Raw genomic sequence first — 21407 nt, forward strand, 5'->3', positions numbered from 1 at the left:
ACCGGCAGGTCTTGGTAAGGGTGGATGTCTGGGGTGAACAAGAGAGACGAGTCAAAGATGACACGGACGTTGCGGGCAGTCTTAGAGGGGTGCCAGCTGTGACCGTGGGCAAGGTGCCAGGGACAGTCTTTTCTTGCCATTTGATCGGGATACGGATTTCTGGATCCCACTGATAAAACGCGATTGAACTTGGTGCAGAGCGGAATGCCTCGTTGTCATCACACTCTCTCTTCTGGTCTTCCCAAGACCATGCTGGCCTCTTTTATTTTGTTTTCTATCTCTTTTCCCTTGTGTTATTGGACAGCACATGCCTAGTTAGCAGAATGTGGGGACTACTTTGAATTCTGCTTTGAATTAGAAGAAGCTTGGCCCAGTGGATAGAGTAGGGGACGGACCTGGGAGTCAGAAGGACCTGGGTTCTAATCCCGTCCTCCAGCTCGTGTGTTCTGTGACCTTGGGCAAGTCACTTAACTTCTCTGTGCCAAAGTTTCCTCATCTGTAAAATGTGGATTAAGACTGTGAGCCCCATGTGGGACAGGGACTGTGGCCAACTTGATTAGCTCGTATCTACTCCAGCGCTTAGTACAGTGTCTGGCACATAGTAAGAGCTTAACAAATGTCATTTTGTTAGGTTTTGTGTAGTGGGGTTTCTGGGCATGGAGTAATTAAACTGTCATTTTAATTGGTTTACTTATGTATTTCTTACTTTTGTTATTACCATTTGTATCTGTTTTTTTAATTCCAGGTTGCGCATGAGGTGGGGGGAGGGGTTAGAGGGGAGGGAGCAGGGAAAGAAGAAACCTCCATAAACCCATCAGTTCCTTGGGAGAAGAGATTTTTTCTTCTACTTTTATTGAAGGCTCTCATGTGCCTATCGCAGGCACTCAATAAATACTGATAATGATGATGCATTGATAAGATACTTTGTAGGAAAAAAATAGGTTTATTTCTCCTCTTGGGACTGTTCTGCACAAACCTGAATACTGAATGGAGTATATAGCTGTTGGTTTATGGTCTACAGGTATCTGTCTGCTAGTCTCGGTTGGAGCTGAACTCTCCAATGAATATTCTTTCCTTTAAGAAACAAAGAAATGATCAAAATAAAAAGTAAAGAATTCACAAACACAATCATGCCAGAAGGGGAATTTTTCCCCACATTTTTGCAAAAATCAAGCTAGCTTTCTTAACTTCATTCCAAAATAAAAAATAATAAATTCCTGCATCACTACCACATACCCCTCTATCTAGAAAAGGCCAAGAAGTACTATGTTCAGCATAAACTGATGCAGATTGGCTAAGGTATATTTTTTAATTTCACTTGTAATAACAAGCATGAATTACTAAGCAGTTCACCTTAGGAGAACAAATTAAAATTAGAATGGGTCTGTCATCCATCAAATGGGCCTACAATATACAGTTCTCTCCTTCCTATTTTCTCTTAATTATGCTCCCATGAGAAACTTTTGGAGGACTGTCCTGTTATATACATTTGCTAAAGGAAAATGCTTATGCTCCCTTAGCTTACTGCTATGGAGAGCAGCAGCAGATGGTGTAATGGGTAGGCAAGGGAAGGTAGGTATTGGTAAATGAAAGTGGAGTCAGTGCAGTTTTTTGCTATAAAATGAGATTTCACCAAGTTTAATATATTTTGCAAATGACCTGATTTGGATTAAATACCTACTGTTTTGATGGAATTGTTCTCTTTAAAGTGCTTTCTAAGAATTATTTAATGCAATGTACTTAGAAAAAAGCTTTTAAAAATCAGCACTGTAAAAAATGGAAATTTTTAACAGAAACATGTTTCAAATTGTATTATCATGTAGCAATTTACACCGTGCTTCCTTTTTTGCAAGTAATAATAATGATAATAATATTAGAGAAGCCCCGTGGCCACCGCCCCCCAGAAAGAGCACAGGCCTGGGAGTCAAAAGCCCTGGGTTCAAATCCAGGCTCTGCCACTTCTCTGTTGTGTGACCATAGGCAAGTAACTTCACCTCTCTGCCTCAGTTTCCTCATATGCCAAATGGGAATTAAATTATACTCCCTCCAACCTACACTGTGAACCCCATGCAAGATAGGGACTGTGTACAAATTGATATCCTGGTCTCTACCCCAGGGCTTAGAACAGTGCTTGACACATAGAAAGTGCTTAACAAATACCAAGGTATTTCTGTGGTATTTGTTAAGCAGTTGCTATGTGCCAAGAACTGAACTAAGTAGAGCAATAGATACAAGATAATCAGGTCATACATAGCCCCTGTCCCACATGGGGCTAATAATCTAAATAGGAAGAAGAACATGAATTGAACTCCCATTTAATTAATTGATCAAATGTATTGAACGCTTACTAAGTGCTTGGGAGGGAATAACACAAAAATCTAACCGACACAACCTCTGCCTACACAGGTGAGGAAACTAAGGCACAGAGAAAATAAGTGACCAGCCCAAGGTCACACAGCAGTCAGGTGGCAAAGCCAGTATTAGAACTCAGGTGCTTGTTCCACCAGACCCCTCTGCTTCTGGATATGAAAGAGTTGAACAGAGTAGAACGATTGTATTACATAACTAAGCACTTTCTTAAAGCCATTCGCTTGAAAATTACCTGCTAATTACATGAAAAGTAACTGTTTTTACTTTTTGTCTAATGCACAATGGTGTTACATACCACTGGCAACTGGTTCTTGGTTTTGAAGATTTTCCATTATCTTTACTTCTGTTAATTTTTGGTGAAAACATAGTTCTTCTGTTGGAAAGAAAATTTAGTTTTTGTGACCTTTTAAAATATGCAGAGAAATACGGTTTGCTGTAATACTGAGGTATTTTGTCATGTGTTTCACTCACATACTTAACAACCTTTATCATTAATAGGAGCAATCAGTCGATGGTATTTATTGAGCGCTTACTGTGTGCAGAGTGAAACAAATCGAACAATTCCAGTTAAGTGAGAGCATCTGAAACACAAAAAATAATCAGTATGCTTCCCCTCACAGTATTTCAATTATGAATCTTTCAACCAGTCAAAATGAAGTGTATTTTATACAAACACAAACTAAAAGCTGATGGTGGAGCAAGGAGACAGGATGGTATTTACATGAGTGGATAATTTGGAAAAAGACTTGGCTTTGTATATAATTCACTATATTTATACAGAAAGCTCAAATTCAATTTTGATCTGGTTAGTAAAAGAACATTTGGTTTACAGATATGGCTATTAGTCTTTCAAGCCATGCAATTCGTTAATGAGTAACAAAATAACAAGATTAAGACTGTGAGCTCCTTGTTGGCACGGATTGTCTCTTTTATTGCGGTATTGTACCTTCCCAAGAGCTTAGTACCGTTCTTTGCACACAGTAAGCGCTCAATAAATATGATTGAATGAAAACAAAAACACATCTCCTTCTGCAAGATTCCTTCTTTCTAGCCCATCTCCATCTATTAGTCTTCTCTATTTCCAAGTCCTTATCTTTCTGTCAATGCGCTCTCTCTCTCTCTCTCTCTCTCCATCTCCAAGACTGGCTCCTTCCATTTGGTCACTCTCTTCATCACTCCTCTATCCTCTAAAGTCTTTCTCAATTTCCAAGTCTCTCTATTTCCATCTCTATGGAGGCACAGAAACAGAGAGAGAGGGAGGCTTGGAGGTGGTGAGTCTTCAACTTTCTGCTTCTCTCTTCATCTTCTAGTCTAATGGATAAGGCACTGGGGTTGTGGGTTCAAGTCCCATACGTCATGAAGCAGCATGGAGTAGTGGACAGAGCATGGGCCTAGGATTCAGAAGGTCAGGGGTTCTGATCCCAGCTCCACCACTTGTCTGCTTTGTGACCTCGGGCACTTCTCTGGTTATAATAATGATAATAATTATGGTCTTTGTTAAGCACTTACAATGTGCCAAGCACCATTCTAAGCGCTGGAGTAGATACAAGGTAAACAGGTTGTCCCACGTGGGGCTCACAGTCTTAATCCCCATTTTACAGATGAGGTAACTGAGGCCCAGAAAAGCTTAGTGACTTGTCCAAAGTCACACAGCTGACAAGTGGCCGATCCGGGATTGAAACCCACCTCTGACTCCCAAGCCCGTGCCCTTTCCATTAAACCACGCTGCTTCTCATAGCCACCCTGCTTCTCATCTCATCTGTAAAATGGGGATTGGGACTGTGAGCCCCAGGTCGGACAGGGACTGTATCCAACCCAATTTGCTTGTATCACCCCAGTATTTAATACAGTGCCTGGCACATGGTAAGCTAAACAAGTACCATAATTATTATTATTATCTGGGGTGCAAGATCTTTAGAGAAACAGCATGCCTTAGTGGGTAGAGCATGGGCCTAGGAGTCAGAAGGACCTGGGTTCTAATCCCACCACTATCTGCTGTGTGACCTTGGGGAAGTCACTTCACTTCTCTGGGCCTCAGTTAACCCATCTGTAAAATAATAACAATAACAACAAAAATTATATTTATTAAGCACTTACTATGTGCCTGGCACTGTACTACACGGTGGGGCAGATTCCAGCAAATCGGATGTGACACAGTCCCTGTCCCACATGGGGCTCACAGTTTTAATCCCCATTTTACAGATGAGGGAACTGATGCCCAGAGAGGTGAAATGACTTGCCCAAGGTCACACAGCAGACAAGCAGCAGAGGACTTGGATTAGAACCCATGACTTTCTGACTCCTAGCCCCATGCTATATCCACAATAATAATAATAATAATAATGGTATTTGTAAAGCGCTTACTATGTGCCAAGCACTGTTCTAAGCACTGGAGTAGATACCAGGTAATCAGATTGTCTCATGTGGGGTTCCCAGTCTTAATCCCCATTTTACAGATGAGGTAACTGAGGCACAGAGAAGTTATGTGGCTTGCCCAAGGTCACATAGCAGACAAGGAGAAGAACTCACGTCCTCTGACTCCCAAGCCCTTGCTCTTTCAACTAAGCCACGCTGCTCCTCAAAATGGGGATTTCGAGTGTGACTCCCATGTAGGAGAGGGACTCTATCCAACCTGGTGAACGTATATCTATCCCAGCACTTAGAACAGTGCTTGCTACATAGTAAGTGCTAAACAAGCCCCATAATTATTATTATTAGTCTCCCTTCCCACTCTCATTCCCTATTTTTAAGTCTTTGTTCATCTTGCCATTGCCAAAACTCTCTTTGTCCAAGACCTTGTCTTTCTCTTCCTTTCTCTCTCCCTCTCGCTTTCTGGATCCAGGTCTCTCTGCTCCTCTCCACAGCGGGTCTCTCTCCCACTGTCTCTGCCTACCTCCCTCTCCTGAGAAGTCTCTCTAGCCTTCACTGTCTCTCCATCTCCTAGGCTTTTATAGACATATTTGATTTGCCTTGTATAGATCCAGCTTGAGTATATGTTTATCTGAGAATGTACATTGCAAGCTCCTTGAATGCAGGGAATGTGTGTTTTACTTCTCTCTGTACTCTTCCAAGTGCTCAGTGTCCTGCACAGAGTAGGTGTTCAGTAAGTAGCAGTAACTGATGACCTTATTCATTGTTCATATTAATGTCTTTATTCATATTAATGTCTGTCTGACTAGAAGATCATCCTGAGCAGGGAACATATCTGCTAATTCTGTTAGATTGTGCTCTCCCAAGTGCTTAGTTCAGTGCTCTGAACAAAGTAAATGCTCAATAAATACAATCGATTGATTGCTTAATTGCTTTTTTTTAATATCAATTGTTCCATAGTTCATTTTTTTTTCTTGTCTTATGCTGTCAAGTCATTTCTGACCCATAACGACTCCACAGACGCATCTCTCCCAAAAGGCCCCACCTCCATCTGCAATCATTCCGGTAGTAGATCCATTGAGTTTTCTTGGTAAAAACACACAAGTGGTTTACCATTGCCTCCTTCCGTGCAGTAAACTTGAGTCTCTGCCCTCGACTCTCTCCCGTGCCACTGCTGCCCAGCACAGATGAGTTATGACTTGTAGAAGACTGCTTTCCACTTGCTAGACACTGCCCAAGCTAGGAATGGAATGGGTAGGCCTCTGCTTGACTCTCCCTCCCACAGCCGAGACTTGTAGAGTACTGGAAACTCTCCAGATGCCATCCTGAGGGGCGTTCCTTTCTTTTAGTGGGAATAATCAAGTATTGACTATGTTGTGCCTCAAATAATTAATCACTTTAGGGATGAATGCTTTATTCCTAGAGACTAATTTACTTTCTCAGTGCAAATGATAATAATAATAATAATGTTGGTATTTGTTAAGCGCTTACTATGTGCAGAGCACTGTTCTAAGCGCTGGGGTAGATACAGGGATATCAGGTTGTCCCATGTGAGGCTCACAGTCTTCATCCCCATTTGACAGATAAGGGAACTAAGGCACAGAGAAGTTAAGTGACTTACCCACAATCACACAGCTGATAAGTGGCAGAGCTGGGATTTGAACCCATGACCTCTGACTCCCTAGCCCAGGCTCTTTCCACTGAGCCATGCTGCTTCTCACACAAATGATTATTAGCCGAGTACTACTGTATTTTCATTTGCCCCAGTGGTCTGGTCCCATAATTACAGTGGTCTATATCTTGGCTGAGTTGTTGAATTAAGATAGCACGTTAATAAAATAAAGAACCAGTTCAAAAAGGGCCTGTGAATACATACAATCCAGAGAAACAGCCAATATTTGACAGTTTGATCATCTATTGCAAGATAAAAAAGTTATCTGCGCAGCGTGACTCAGTGGACAGAGCATGGACTGGGGACTCAGAGGTCATGGGTTCAAATCCCAGCTCTGTAGCAGGTCAGCTGTGTGACTTTGGGCAAGTCACTTAACTTCTCTGTGCCTCAGTTCCCTCAACTGTAAAATGGGGATTAAGACCTGTGAGCTCCACGTGGGACAACCTGAAGAACCTGATGATGGGGAACCTTGTATCCTCCCCAGAGCCTAGAACAGTGCTTTGCAAATAGTAAGCGCTTAACAAATGCCATCATTATAGAGAAGCAGCGTGGCTCAGTGGAAAGAGCACGGGCTTTGGAGTCAGAGGTCTTGGGTTCGAATCCCAGCTCTGCCACTTGTCAGCTGTGTGACTTTGGGCGAGTCACTTAACTTCTCGGTGCCTCAGTTACCTCATCTGTAAAATGGGGATTAAGACTGTGAGCCCCGCGTGGGACAACCTGATTCCCCTGTTTCTACCCCACCGCTTAGAACAGTGCTCGGCACATAGTAAGCGCTTAACAAATACTAACATTATTATTATTATTACCATTTTTTAAAGTTCTTTTTTTTATTTTTTTAGATTAGGAAGTCTTGCATCAATTTTTAAGTAAGCAAATGAATTTACAAAAATGATTGAAGAAACACCTGATGGAAAGAGGAGTTGAAGTAAGCGCTCAATAAATTCAATTGAATGACTGATTGAATGAATGTTTAGAAGGAGTTGTGTGTTACAGGATACTCTGTGAGGACAATAAGAAGGGTATTACTCAATATAAAGTTGACAGACTCTTCATCAAATTGAAAAACCACTTCCACTATTAGCAGAAAAAGCTTCTACTTACACTGCCTTCTGCAATGATTCATAATTATTCTATAGATCCAAATTTATTTAATGCTGTGATATTATGCTTTGAATTACCTGATCAAAGAGTTAGTGATAGTTCAGTGATACTTAACGTCAAAGAATTTAGATCAAGCAGGAAACCTGTCTATCAACTCTTCCATTCTCCCAAGTGCTTAGTCCTCTGCACATGGTAAGCACTCAATAAATACGACTGAATAAATATGACTGATTGAAGGAACGTCATAGTATTCCAGAGGTTTTGGAATGGATCCCGTTTATATTATGTAAGCCTATAGGAAAATGTAACGGATGCTACAGCTGTTCATGATACAACCACAACTGCATCATAGGGTATGTATGAATGCTAAAATTTTTAAACATATGTACTACCGACATCCTACTCACCGTGGCAAGGACAGATAACCCGATGATTGAACTTTATTGTGAAAAACCAAAGGTTGGTCTTTTATTTTCTTCTTTGCATCTGAATTAAGGCAATTTGAAAAGTTAACAAAATGTTGCTTAGCATGGCACCTTTATTATGAAAATGACACTATTTCGTTAAGTTGGGGAAGAAACAATGGAGAAAGAGGTGGTCTGTCCTATATGGAGGGGGAGGAAGTTCCACATCAGAGGGGGGACTTGAACTAGGAGTGAAAGACACAATAGACGAGATCAAAATAAAATGGGTAGATCGGCATTGGAGGAGTGAAGCATACAGGCTTGGTTGTAGTAGGAAATCAGTGAGATAAGATAGGAGGGAGGGAGCTGATTGGGTGCTTTAAAGCTGATGGCAAGGAGTTTCTGTTCTGATTCAGAGGTGGATGGGCAACCACTGAAGGTTCTTGAGGAGTGAAAAGATGTGGGCTAAATGTGTTCTTAGAAAAATGATCCATGCAGGAGAATGTAGTATGGATAATATGTGGGGGTGGACAGATAGGAGAAAGGGAGGTCAGTGAGGAGGCTGATGCTGTAGTCAAGACAGGTTATTATAAGTGATCAGAGTAGTAGCAATTTTGATGGAGAGAAAAGGGCTGATTTAAGCGATGTTGTGAAGGTGGAATCAACACGATATGGTGACATGTCGAATCTGTGGGCTGAATAAGACATATAAGTCAAGTGTAATAACAAGGTTACGAGCTTGTGAGATGGGGAAAGTAGTGGTGAGAGGAAAGACGGGGAGGACAGGATTTGGGTGGGAAGATGAAGCGTTCTATTTTGGGAATATTAAGCTTGAAGTATTGGTGGGACATCCAAGGGGCGATGTCTTGAAGGCAACAAGAAATGTGAAACTGCAGAGAAGGAGAGAGGTCAGAGAGTGGAGAAAGCAAATTTGGGAATCATCTGCATAGTGATGGTAGTTGAAGAAGTGGGAGCATAGGGTTGGGAAGAAGACAGAGATGGAGAGAAGGCAGGGCTGGGGAGAAGACAGAGATGGAAAGGAGGCAGAGCTGGAGAGGAGGCAGGGCTCCAAGAGAGTGGGTATAGATGAAAACTCCCACAGTTAGACGGTGGGAGGCAGAGAAAGAGGTTGAGAGAGATTGGGAATGGGAAGGGAGAAGCATTGTGGCCTCATAGAAAAGCATGAATGTGAAAGTCAAAGGACCAGCTTTGCTACTTGCCAGCTGGGTGACCTCAGGCAAGGCACTTAATTTATCTGTGCCTTAGTTACCTGATCAGTAAAATAGAGATTAAGTCTGTGAGCCCTCTGTGGGATATGGATTGTGTCTAATGTGATTACCTTCTACCTACCCTAGTGCTCAGTAAAGTGTCTAGCACAGAGTAAGCCCTTAATAAATACCATTTACAAATACAGGTACCACATTTATTTTAGTGTCTGCCTCCTCCTTTAGACTGTAAGGTCCCTGTGGGCAGGGATTGCATCTATTATTATTAATAATAATTAAAAAATAATAATAATGGTATTTGTTAAGCACTTACTATGTGCCAGGGACTCTTCTAAATGCTGGGATGGATACAAGCAAGCCACAGTGGACACAATCCCTATCCCATGTGAGGCTCACAATCTCAATCCTCATTTTCCAGATGAGGTAACTGAGACTCAGAAAAGTGAAGTGACTTGCCCAAGGTCACACAGCAGACAAGTAGCAGAGCCAGGATTAGAACCCATGACGTTCTGATTTGCAGGCCCATGCTCTATCCTCTACACCACTCCACTTCTCATACCAATTCAGTTGTTTTGTATTTTCCCAAGCTCACAGTAAACGTTCAATAAATACCACTGATTGACTGACTGATTCTTCAGCTGGCCAGAATCTTGCCAACTATAGAAAGCAGTAGTATCCTCAGTCAGCCTTATCCCATTTTTGGATGCAGTACATTTTGAAGCTCCATGGCATTTCTTTAGGGCTCCATTAAATGGAGAAGAGCATGTCATAAATTTCAGAGGGTATATGGGTATGCTGGATGTATTTATTTATATGAATGTCTGTCTCCCCCCTAGACTGTAAGCTCATTGTGGGCAGGGAATGTGTCTGTTACATTGTAATACTGTACTCTCCAAAGGGCTTAGTACAGTGCTCTGCACACAGCAGCACTCAATAAATATGACTGACTGACTGATGAATGCGAAAGTGAATGTTGAAGAAGATGAATAAGCTCTGGCTAAAAGGGACAGAAGACTTCGGAGAAGACTATAGAGAAATGCACACCGATGCATCCTACCCATCTAGCTGTAGATGATTCCTGTGAAATGTTCCTGATGAGTAATTTGGCTAATGGAATAATAATAATAATGATGGTATTTGTTAAGCGCTTACTATGTGCCAAGCACTGTTCTAAGCACTGAAATAGATACAAGGTAATCAGGTTGTCCCACATGGGGCTCACAGCCTTAATCTCCATTTTACAGATGAGGTACCTGAGGCCCAGAGAAGTTAAGTGGCTTGCTCAAAGTCACACAGCTGACAAGTGGCAGAGCCCCTGAAATGTTGGTATACTCACAGGGCACTCAGCAATAGCTGAAGAACTGCACCAGTCAGTCCCAGAGGAAGAAAAGAGAAGAAGAGATATGACAACTATCTGGTGCATAAGCAGGCTGAACACTCATAGACAGGAACGGTATAGAAAGCGTGCATATGGGCCGAGACCTTTGGAACCGCTCCATCAACTGAAACTCCATGCATGGTGGTTTCCCAGCTTCTGATCATCACCTCGCCCTGAGCCTGGACCACTAAGAATGTGAGTGTGTGTCTGCAAGGAGATATGACTGTGCATGACTACATTTAGGGAACTATAGGAAGACAGAGAATAAATCAATAAAATTGTGATTTGCTTGTAGAAACACTGGCATGCTTCTTGACTCAATCATTAGGCTAGTGTACCTGATCCTGGGAAAATCTGTGCCTGCCGTAAGATCCAAATCCCAGTACTGGAAATCTGTGATGAGCTCATGCAAATATCTGAGGATTACTATTCATTCATTCATTCATTCATTCATTCAGTTGTGTTTATGAGAGCTTACTGTGGGCTAAGTGCTTGGGAAAGTACAGTACGACAATAAACAGTGACATTCCCGGACCACAACGAACTTACAGTCTACGGGGGGCGGGGGGGAGAGACAGAGAAGCGGCGTGGCTCAGGGGAAAGAGCTCGGGCTTGGGAGTCAGAGATCATGGGTTTGAAACCCGGCTCCACCACTTGTCAGCTGTGTGACTGTGGGCAAGTCACTTCACTTCTCTGGGCCTCAGTTCCCTCATCTGTAAAATGGGGATGAAGACTGTGAGCCTCATATGGGACAATCTCATTACCCTGTATCTCCCCCAGCGCTTAGAACAGTGCTCGGCACATAGTAAGCACTTAACAAATACCAAGATTATTATTATTATTATTATTATTATATCAATACAAATAAATAAAATTACAGAGATGTACAAATTACCAATCAATAGTACTGATCATCTCTTGGTTGCTAGCTTTCTAAAGGAATGCCTTCAGATCCATGTGAATTGCAATGTTTAATGGCTCTGACTGCAGATTTTATTTCTTCAAAATATAAGTTTTTAAAATAGATTGACTTCTTGAAGTACTTGTCAAAATACACTTCAAAATGTGGAAACATATTAAAAAAACTAAAAACCTTATTATTTACAAGCTAAAAATGGGCTTAGAGCTAATTAAAAAGCTAAAACATCTTCATGGCTTGAAAAATGCATAACATTTTTAAGTTGGCAAAACTAAAATACCAGGTACATTAAAAACAATATTATGAATACCCTAAACATTCATTTACTACTTTAAAACATGCTTATACTGACCAGATTTTTTTTGGCTGCCTGGCTGGATGGTTTTCTTTTTAGCAGTTCCAACACACAGGGGAGAAGTAGGTAAGAGACCACAACTGAAAATAAAAGCATGAGACTAAGAGAAATGACATTCAGGATCAGTCCAACAGGTCAGAGGATGGTACCTTGAGATAGTTGGGGGAGTGGGAATTACTGGCCTTCAAATTCACCCCTCTGGCTGAAGATGCACATACCAACATCTCTAACTTTGTTCATTAATTTCATTCATTCATTCAATAGTATTTATTGAGTGCTTACTATGTGCAGAGCACTGAAATAAGCACTTGGAATATACAATTCGGCAACAGATAGAGACAATCCCTGCCTAATAACGGGCTCACAGTCTGAACGGGGGAGACAGACAGCAAAGCAAAACGGAACAAAACAAGACAACATCATCAAGATAAACAGAATCAAGGAGATATACACCTCATCAACAAAATAAATAGGGTAATAAATAATATTTACGAATGAGCACAGTGTTGAGGGAAGGAGAAGGGGGAAGAGCAGGGGGGAGGGGAGGAGGAGCAGAGGGAAAGGGGGGCTAAGTCTGGGAAGGCCTCCTGGAGGAGATGAGCTCTCAGTAGAGCTTTGAAGAGGGGAAGAGAGTTAGTTTGGCGTATGTGAGGAGGGAGGGCATTCCAGTACAGCGGTAGGTCGTGCGCCAGGGGTCGACGGTGGGACAGGCTTGAATGGGGGACCATGAGGAGGTGAGCGGCAGAGGAGCGGAGTGTACAGGGTGGGCAGTAGAAAGAGAGAAGGGAGGAGAGGTAGGAGGGGGCAAGGTGATGGAAAGCTTTGAAGCCAAGAGTGAGGAGTTTTTGTTTTGTGCAAAGGTTGATAGGCAACCACTGGAGGTTTTTGAAGAGGGGAGTGACATGCCCAGAGCGTTTCTGTAGGAAGATGATCCGGGCAGCGGAATGAAGAATAGACTGGAGTGGGAAGAGATAGGAGGAAGGGAAAACAGAGAGGAGGCTGACACAATAATCCAGTCAGGATATTATGAGAACTGGTATCAGCAAGGTAGCAGTTTGGATGGAGATGAAAGGGCAGATCTTGGTGATATTGTGAAGGTGAGACCGGCAGGTGTTGGTGACGGATTGGATGTGTGGGGTGAATGAGAGAGCTGAGTCAAGGACGACACCAAGGTTGCGGGCCTGTGAGACGGGAAGGATGGTAATGCTGTCCACAGTGACAGGGAAGTCAGGGGGAGGACAGGGTTTGGGAGGGAAGATAAGGAGCTCAGTTTTGGACATGTTGACTTTTAGGTGGCAGGCAGACAACCAGGTGGAGAGATACTGGAGGCAGGAGGAGATACGAGCCTGGAGGGACGGGGAGAGAACAGGGGAGGAGATGTAGATTTGGGTGTCATCTGATTAGACATGATAGTTGAACCCGTGGGAGCGAATGAATTCACCAAGGGAGTCCTTCCCTTACTTGTACATTATGTCATCCACGTACATGAATGACTTATAACTTAATCAATCAGTCTGTAAATGAATTTATTGAGTGCTTACTATATGCAGAGCACTGTACTAAGAGTATACAGTGTAAACTGTACTAAGAGCTTGGGAGAGTACAATATTACAGAGCTGGTAGACACATTCCTTGCCCGCAACGAGCTTACAGTCTAGTTGGGGAGACAGACATTAATATAAATGAATACTTTACAGATATGGACATAAGTACTGTGAGGCTAAGGGAGAGGTGAATAAAGGGTACAAATCCAAGTTCAAGGGTGATACAGAAGAAAGCAGGAGAGAGGAATTGAGGCCTTAGTCGGGGAAGGCCCCTTGGAGGAGATGTGCTTTTCTTAAGGCTGTGTGGTTTAACGAGGCTAATAACTTCTTAAAACGACTGCAAACAATGCACCAGGCTGCACATCAAGACAAGCGTGAATTGCAGATGGTTAACAGAGGTGAATAATTCCTGAGTTTTTGAGGAAATGCACCTTTTATGTATCCTAGCCATCGTCCTAGGGGACTGGGAGATCTTGGGTTCTCTATCCGAGAACCAGAAGAGCACACTAGGGCCCCAGAAAAATACACCTTCCACCCATACATGATATTTAAGAATTAATAAGAGAACCCAGCAAGCAGGACACAGATAGAGAGATAAAGTTAATGAGTGTATATCTTGATTTCCCTTGGTTTCACCATTCCGAACTGGGAAGGTGAGGCTAGGGGCATTGTGAAAAGAAAGGTAGATTCCAGGGACACTAACAGAATCATAACTAGAAAATGTAGTGCTTTGGGCAAAAAATAAAATGTTGGTCCTCTCCAAAGCCTGTGGAGGAACGAGAAGTTCGGAGACCCTGGGGAAATTGGCACTGTGGGTGGAGAGGGTTAAGAGAAGCAGCGTGGCTTAGTGGAAAGAGAACGGGCTTGGGAGTCAGAGGTCATGGGTTCGAATCCCAGCTCCACCACTTGTCTGCTTTGTGACCTTGGGCAAATCACTTTCATTTCTCTGTTGCTCAGTTAGCTCATCTGTAAAATGGGGATCAAGACTGTGAGTCCCACGTGGGATAACCTGATTAGCTTATATCTACCCCAGCACTTAGAACAGAGCTTAGCACATAGTAAGCACTTAATAAATGCCATTATTATTATTATTACTCATAAAGAACTCCAGTAATTTTGTTCCAAGAAACTTTGATTTAAGGGTCCATCCCTATCCTGGTCTTGTTTCTGAGAGAAGGGTGACAGGAGGAGAGGGTTGACTACTGCTTTTTAACCTCCCAGCTTGCCCACTGTCACAAAAGAGTCATAGTTGTTAGTTGTGGTATTTGCTAAGCGCTTACTATGTGCCAGGCAGTGTCCTAAGCTCTGGGGAGGATACAAGCAGATCGGGTTGGACACAGTCCTTGTCCCACATGGGACTTACAGTCTCAATCCCCACTTTAGAGATGAAGTAACTGAGGCCCAAAGACTTGCCCAAGGTCACAGAGCAGACAAGTGGCCAGACTGAGATTAAAACCCCTGACTTTCTGACTCCCAGGCCCGTGCTCTATCCATTACACCATACTGCTTCCCATAAACACTGCACTACATAAACCAAACACTACTCTCCCTTGGGTTTTCACCCTTGTCCACCTCCCCCACTAGCAACTTCCTAGGTAGAGTCCTGAGCTGACACCACTGGAGAGAAAGGTACTAGGACTAGGAATTGGGATTTTAGCCAAAAGCTTCCCAGGCAATGAAAAAGAGGGTCAAATTCCAAGAGAAAGGCTAGAGCTGGTGGAGAAAACCACCAAGATATTACACTGATCCACACTGCCAGAATCATTCTGTCCTGGCTCCTAAATGACAGTGTTAACTGTGCTCCATCCTTAAGGCTGGAGTGGCTTCAAACCTAAGCACTGTTTGGCAGATATGATTTTTGAAGTATGACAGTTAAAAGTGAAGTACAAAGAAAAGAAAGAAAAAACAGAAGCACCTACGGACACAAGAGTGACTGAAAATACTTAAGTGAAATCCACAGTCCTGATTGCACGGTAGACAGACAGACAGACACACCCCTATCAGGCTGTCGTTTGTTACGCTGCCATGTTGATGTTCCAGCTTTTTTTTTTTTTGGCCATTTTTACATTTGCTTTCTCATTTCCCAATCGTTAAGGAACTTTGGCACAAAAAAAAGCTGCTCCATTTTTATTACGTAGTACCATCCTGGTCCATTGGTGACAACTGACCACCCGCTTTCAGCTGGGATGCAGTACAACTTGAGACTTGGTTTCATTTTTTCATAAAACATTTCCCGTCCTCCTTCCTTTCCAATTTCCCAATTTCAGCTTACCATCGAGCCATGGCTCAGCTATACCGCTGTCATCCATTTTTCCCCCCTCGTCCTACCCAGCAGAACTGTGGGGCCGTGAAGTTTGCTTTGATGTTGCATTTTGGAACTGACTTTTAGCCATTTGATGGTGAATGTGGCTTGAAGATGACACCCAAGACACTGCTCCGGGATCTAGGTTTGTCTTCTGTAACAGGTCCAGGCCTCAAAGCGGGACCGAAGCTATGCTAACTTTGCAGACCTCCAACTTGACATGGGGCTTGGTGCTTCATGGCCAACACACTCTGTTTTGCAGTCTCCCAAAGGACACTGCTGGCCTCTTCCATTCTGTTTTCTCTCTCCTGAAAGATTTGGGCATCACTGAACAGCTCATTGCCTAGCTTGCAGAACTGGGTACCTGCTGTAAATTTTAAATGTTTTGTTTGTTTAATGTAAATTTAAATTTTAAATTTTAAATGTTGTTGAGGGAGGCAGGGAATGTAAACTGGAAAGCAGTTAAGGAACTGTGCTCTCATTGCTACTGGCCTCACTGGAGCATGCGGAGCCCTCTCAGGAGGGAGGAGGAATAATGATATTGCTTGCAATTTATAAGTCTAGGATGATATCTCTTTGATAAGCCACCATGGATACCAAACCATGAAAGTGTCACTTAGCACAGTGCTTTGCAAACATTCAGCACTTGATAAATATGACCGATTGAATGAAAGAATATCATCAAGCTTATTGTCCAAAAAATAGAAAGTTATTATTATTAGTAATAATAATAATAATAGTGGTATTTGATAAGTGCTTACTATGTTCCAGGCACTGTTCTAAGCACCGGGGTGGATACAAGCAAATAGGGTAGGACACGGTCCCTGTCCCACATGGGGCTCACAGTCTCATTCTCCATTTTACAGATGAGGTAACTACGGCCCAGGGAAGTAAAGTGACTTGCCCAAGGTCACACAGTAGACAAGTGGTGGAGACAGGACTAGAACCAAGGTCCTTCTGACTCCCAGGCCCGTGCTCTATCCACTAGGCCACGCTGCTTCTCAAAGATGAAAGTTGAATAGTTAAGACCAGTATTTCCTACTGGAAATTGGCAGACAAAATGGGGAGGTCTACAAAACCAAAGTGAATCAATCTTCTTTCTGACTGGAAGACCAGAACTTAATACCAAAGACATGTCCAGCTTCTCAAGCAGGTTCACCACTGTCACCGATCAATCACACTTAACAGTAAAGGTAATGCTCATCTCAACACAATACAGTATGTATGAAAGGAAAGGATGACAGTAAGTTACTCAGCAAGTTGTACAGCAAGTTGTCTAATAATAATAATAGTTATAATAATTGTAGTGTTTGTTAAATACTTGCTAAGTGCCAGTCATTGTACTAAGTTCTGGGATGGATCCAAGCAAATTGGGTTAAATACAGTCTCTGCCCCAATCTTAATTCCCATTTTACAGATGAGGTAACTGAGGCCCAAAGAAGTGAAGTGACTTGCCCCAAGGTCACGCTGTTGGCAGAGCCGGGATTAGAGCCCAGGTCCTTCTGACTCCCGGGCTCAGCTAGATCCACTAGGCCAAGAAAGGTGGGCAGTTATAAGACAAGCTAAAGACAGTGTCAGTAACCAGAATAACAGCACCCTGTCAGGAGATAACAGCTGTAGATTGAAAAGGCATGGTGGGCAACAAGTGGGGGACTAAAAACTAGCCAATGCATTACCATAACAAAGAAACACCTTTATCCCCACCTCTATCTCTGAATTAATTTGGAATTAAGCATTGGTCTCTTATCTCTTAATTAGTAGCATCGCCTTATAAAATACATTCTCTCCACATATGCATTCATGCTCTTAATATGTACCTGGGAATAATTGAAATAGTCTTTCTTGTGCTGCAATACTTCTGTGACTTCATGAAGGAAGGAAAATCAATCTCCAGGATAGAAATTTGATGTCCCAACTTCGAGGTGAGCAAACAGAAAACCTACAGTGGTGCAGTCATGAAAGAAGACATCTATTAATATCATTATAAGTACAAAAGATGTCTACCACTACCAAAATTATAATTATCCCACAATACCAAAGTTGACACAACATAATTCCATCATTAGCGAGGAACCCGACAGATTGTCCAAGCCATTATAAACAGTGCTTTCTTCCCGGGGTAAAAGTTCAAAAAGTCTCACTAAGTCCAGTGATGTGGTGATACTTCTAGAGCTAAGATCTCCAGGGGACAGGACTTTGAAACAGGGATAAAAGTAAAGCAGAATATAAATATATTAGGAATTAGTGGAAACTTTTAAAACTCAGAAAAGGCAACCTTACTTATTCCCACTTCTCCTCGCTTTCTCCTATGTAGACCCAGTTTTCCTACAACACATATGTTCATTCTTGAAAAATCCTGGACCAAAGAAAACTTGCATTTGAGTAGTCACCATGATTGGGCCCACATTAATGCATATCTGCATACATGTACACAGATAATTTCTTCCAGCACTAACTCCAAACAGGCTCATGTTGTCAGAAGAATATTCCCCAATTCCTTGTACATACTCCAGCCAAAATGTGTTGTGAAATCAAGCCAGATGACAGAACTGAATATAACTATTTACCACCTCCTACCCAACTGATTTTTCCAATTTTTTCTGTCCTTACTTCATGGCATTTTCGTCTGATACCTCCTCTTCTCATGTTTTGTTTCCTTGACTTCTCTTTATTCCTTTTCACTTATATAGTAATAGAGTTATGGTATTTGTTAAGCACTTACTATGTGCCAAGCCCTGTTCTAAGCGCTGGGGTAGATACAAGGTAATCAGTTTGTCCCACGTGGAACTCACAGTCTTAATCCCTATTTTACAGATGAGGCAATTGAGGTACAGAGAAGTTAAGTGGCTTGCCCAAGGTCACACAGCAGAAAAGTGGAGGAGACGGGATTAGAACCCACATCCTCTGACTCCCCAGCCTGTGCTCTTTCCACTAAGCCATGCTGCTTCTCTATGCACTGGCCTCATTTCCTTGTGTCCTCCTAACCTGTTGCCCTGACTGGTCTTCAGTTTTGTTATTTTTCTCCCTTGGATCTCCTGTCCTATTTTTGTTTCTTTCTTTATCCTAGACAGGGAGGTCTACAGAGGTCTACATGAGAGTTCCCATTACAGCAACCTTAACAATAGCAGTTGCTAGGGTAGACAGGGACCTAGGTACTTGACTACCTGAGAGGTGCAGGACATTATACCAGGTACTGAATTTCACTATCAGGAGGATTATCATGGAAGTTATTAAGCCCTTAGGAGTCAGAAGGACCTGGGTTCTAATCTCAGTGCCACCACTTGTCTGCTGTGTGACCTTGGGCAAGTCACTTAACTTCCCTGTGCCTCACTTACCTCATCTATAAAAATGGGGATTAAGACTGGGAACCCCATGTGAGACGGGGATCGGGTCCAACCTCATTTGCTGAGATGTGACCAAGAGGGGAATTCGATCATTAAAAAGAACTAGGCTAGACAAACCGAATGTTGAGTGATTCTTGTACTGTTTTAAGGCTCAAATCACTATATAGTGTCAGCAAACTAGTTGTTATTGAGTGACACTTGTAAAATCAGACTAGTTGGGGAAAATTCTCTATCTAGAGAAAACACCAGAAAGTTGACCAAAAGGTTATTGACCATGATTTACCTAAAAAGTTTTCGAAGAAGGTCCTCCAAAACTCAGGTCTGGCCCAGGCACAAGGGAATCCTGAATCAGACTTTACAGACCGGAAAATCTGACAGTACCAGTTAGAATCATCAGAGGAGTATTTCTGGGGAAAATTAGGTCTGTGAACTCCAAGTACTGAAAATTTAAAGAGTTTACAGTTTATAGAGAACTGTAGGGAATTCACAGATTAGGGGCCAGCCAAATGGAACTGTTACACCAAATAATTTTAAAATCCAGTGAAAACAAATTATAGTTTAGCATCTTAAAATGATGAAAAACTTGGATTTGAATGTTATTCATTTCCACAACTCACCTTATGATTTACAGGATTGTTCATTATTGCACATGATCCAGCAACTTTAATGCTCAGCTTACTGAAATCTTAATTAAAAAATAAAATTTACAAATTCTGAAATAATTTTCAAGAAATCAAGGAAATCAAGGAAAAATATATATCTAAAACTTGAATACATTATAAACTGTAATTTCAAATTCCACTAATTAATGACTTGGCTTTGCCACATAAACTGTAACATAAAACATACTTATTTGTGACATATTTAAACTGGTTATCCAGTGGAGCAGGGTCAAAAAGACAGGAAAAACAAAGAACAGAGAACAAGGGAATGGTGAAAAGAAGATAGCCAGGAAAGGAAAAGAAGAAGGTGCATTAGGAAAGAGACAGAGAGTGGTGGCGGAAAAAAATTGAGTGAGAGAAAGATAGAAGGAGGAAAATCAAATTATCAGGACAGAGAAAGAAAAAGAAAGACACGGATGCTACTGTCTAAAGATCAAATAATGGCTTATGTGGGAGCATAGATCTAACAATTGTATTTGTTAAGTGATTACTATGTGCCAAGCACTGCAACTGATACAATACAATCAGATTGGACACAGTCCCTGGTATCTGAATCAAGAGAAGCAGTGTGGCTCAGTGGAAAGATCATGGGCTTGGGAGTCAGAGGTCATGGGTTCGAATCCCGGCTCCACCGCTTGTCAGCTGTGTGACTGTAGGCAAGTCACTTAACTTCTCTGTGCCTCAGTTACGTCATCTGTAAAATGGGGATTAAGACTGTGACCCTTACATGGGACAATCTGATTACCCCGTATCCCACCAGCGCTTAGAACAATGCTCTGCAAATAGTAAGAGCTTAACAAATACCAACATTAATACATTTTTTTATGTTTTAAAAACAAAGGAATTTTTTAAAATGTATGTCATTTTAACATGTTTGATCCTTACCTTTATAATTTAAAACAGCTTCTACTTCAAAGTTTGCCAAGTTAATTACATATAAACCATTTGAGCTTCCTATCCACAAGCGTCTGGCATTCACAACTGGAAAACTAATTTTAAAAGGAAAAGAAAAGGAAAAACAACTTATGAGTTTTCCATTACTCAGGAGAACAAAAACTGTTATGTTTCACAAAGTGGATCACAAATCCCTCGGCATTTCACCCAGACGGGCAACTATTTTAATATTTGAAGCATTACCATCACTCTTTGAATTACAATTTTCTAAAGTTTAGAAGAAAATATATTTTATTTTTAGGGGTGATGGTAGCATGCTCCTGAAGAATATAAAATTATCCCCAAATCCCCTGTTATTAATGTTACTCTTCTGGCACTTTTTTGCACCTTCCTTATTTTGAATGTGGAAACATTCCTTATAGGAAATTGATCTTCTGCCTTATCAAACTGTTTAGTTCAGGTTGTAGAAAATGAGCAAGTGTTTTCTTTCTAAGAGAGACTTTACACTCAAAGCTCATGTCTGGGTCTCCTTTAGAAAAAAAAAAACATCTTTTTTTGAGGTTTTCCAGCTTTGAATATCCAGCACCAGTAAAGACAAAGTTCTTGTTCTGAAGTTTGAGGTGTAAAATATTTATCAGAATACTACTTATTTTGTGGACTCTTAAAGTGCTTAATTTCTTTCTTAATCTTGCCCAAATTCTGTGTAAATCTAGTACCTTTGTAACCACCTAGGTAAATTTGAATTGTAGACTCTAAGTAATCTACTAAACTAGGAGTGGTCACTGATACTGCGATATTGGGTGAACTACAAACCAATTAATCAGAAAAGAATCTCAACAGATGTTCCCCACTGTTTCACATCAATA

At 41.7% G+C, this 21407-nt stretch overlaps 1 protein-coding gene across 2 annotated transcripts in view; it reads right to left on the minus strand.

Moving 5' to 3' along the window:
• Nucleotides 1–21407, minus strand: part of WDR27 (WD repeat domain 27) — a 286735-nt gene that overhangs the window by 215062 nt on the left and 50266 nt on the right. For both annotated transcript variants that reach the window (XR_005661263.1, XM_029048637.2), the window contains exons 10-16: nucleotides 20533–20636; nucleotides 19603–19670; nucleotides 17459–17580; nucleotides 11793–11875; nucleotides 7921–7999; nucleotides 2666–2743; nucleotides 977–1074 (exon numbers count right to left, since the gene is read on the minus strand). Coding sequence is in view for 1 of the 2 variants with exons in the window: in XM_029048637.2 (XP_028904470.1) it covers nucleotides 977–1074; nucleotides 2666–2743; nucleotides 7921–7999; nucleotides 11793–11875; nucleotides 17459–17580; nucleotides 19603–19670; nucleotides 20533–20636 (632 nt within the window). In the remaining variant the exon portion in view is untranslated. The remainder of the gene's footprint in view (nucleotides 1–976; nucleotides 1075–2665; nucleotides 2744–7920; nucleotides 8000–11792; nucleotides 11876–17458; nucleotides 17581–19602; nucleotides 19671–20532; nucleotides 20637–21407) is intronic.

The sequence above is a fragment of the Ornithorhynchus anatinus genome, chromosome 21 (genome assembly GCF_004115215.2).
Source record: "Ornithorhynchus anatinus isolate Pmale09 chromosome 21, mOrnAna1.pri.v4, whole genome shotgun sequence".
Classification (NCBI taxonomy): domain Eukaryota; kingdom Metazoa; phylum Chordata; class Mammalia; order Monotremata; family Ornithorhynchidae; genus Ornithorhynchus; species Ornithorhynchus anatinus.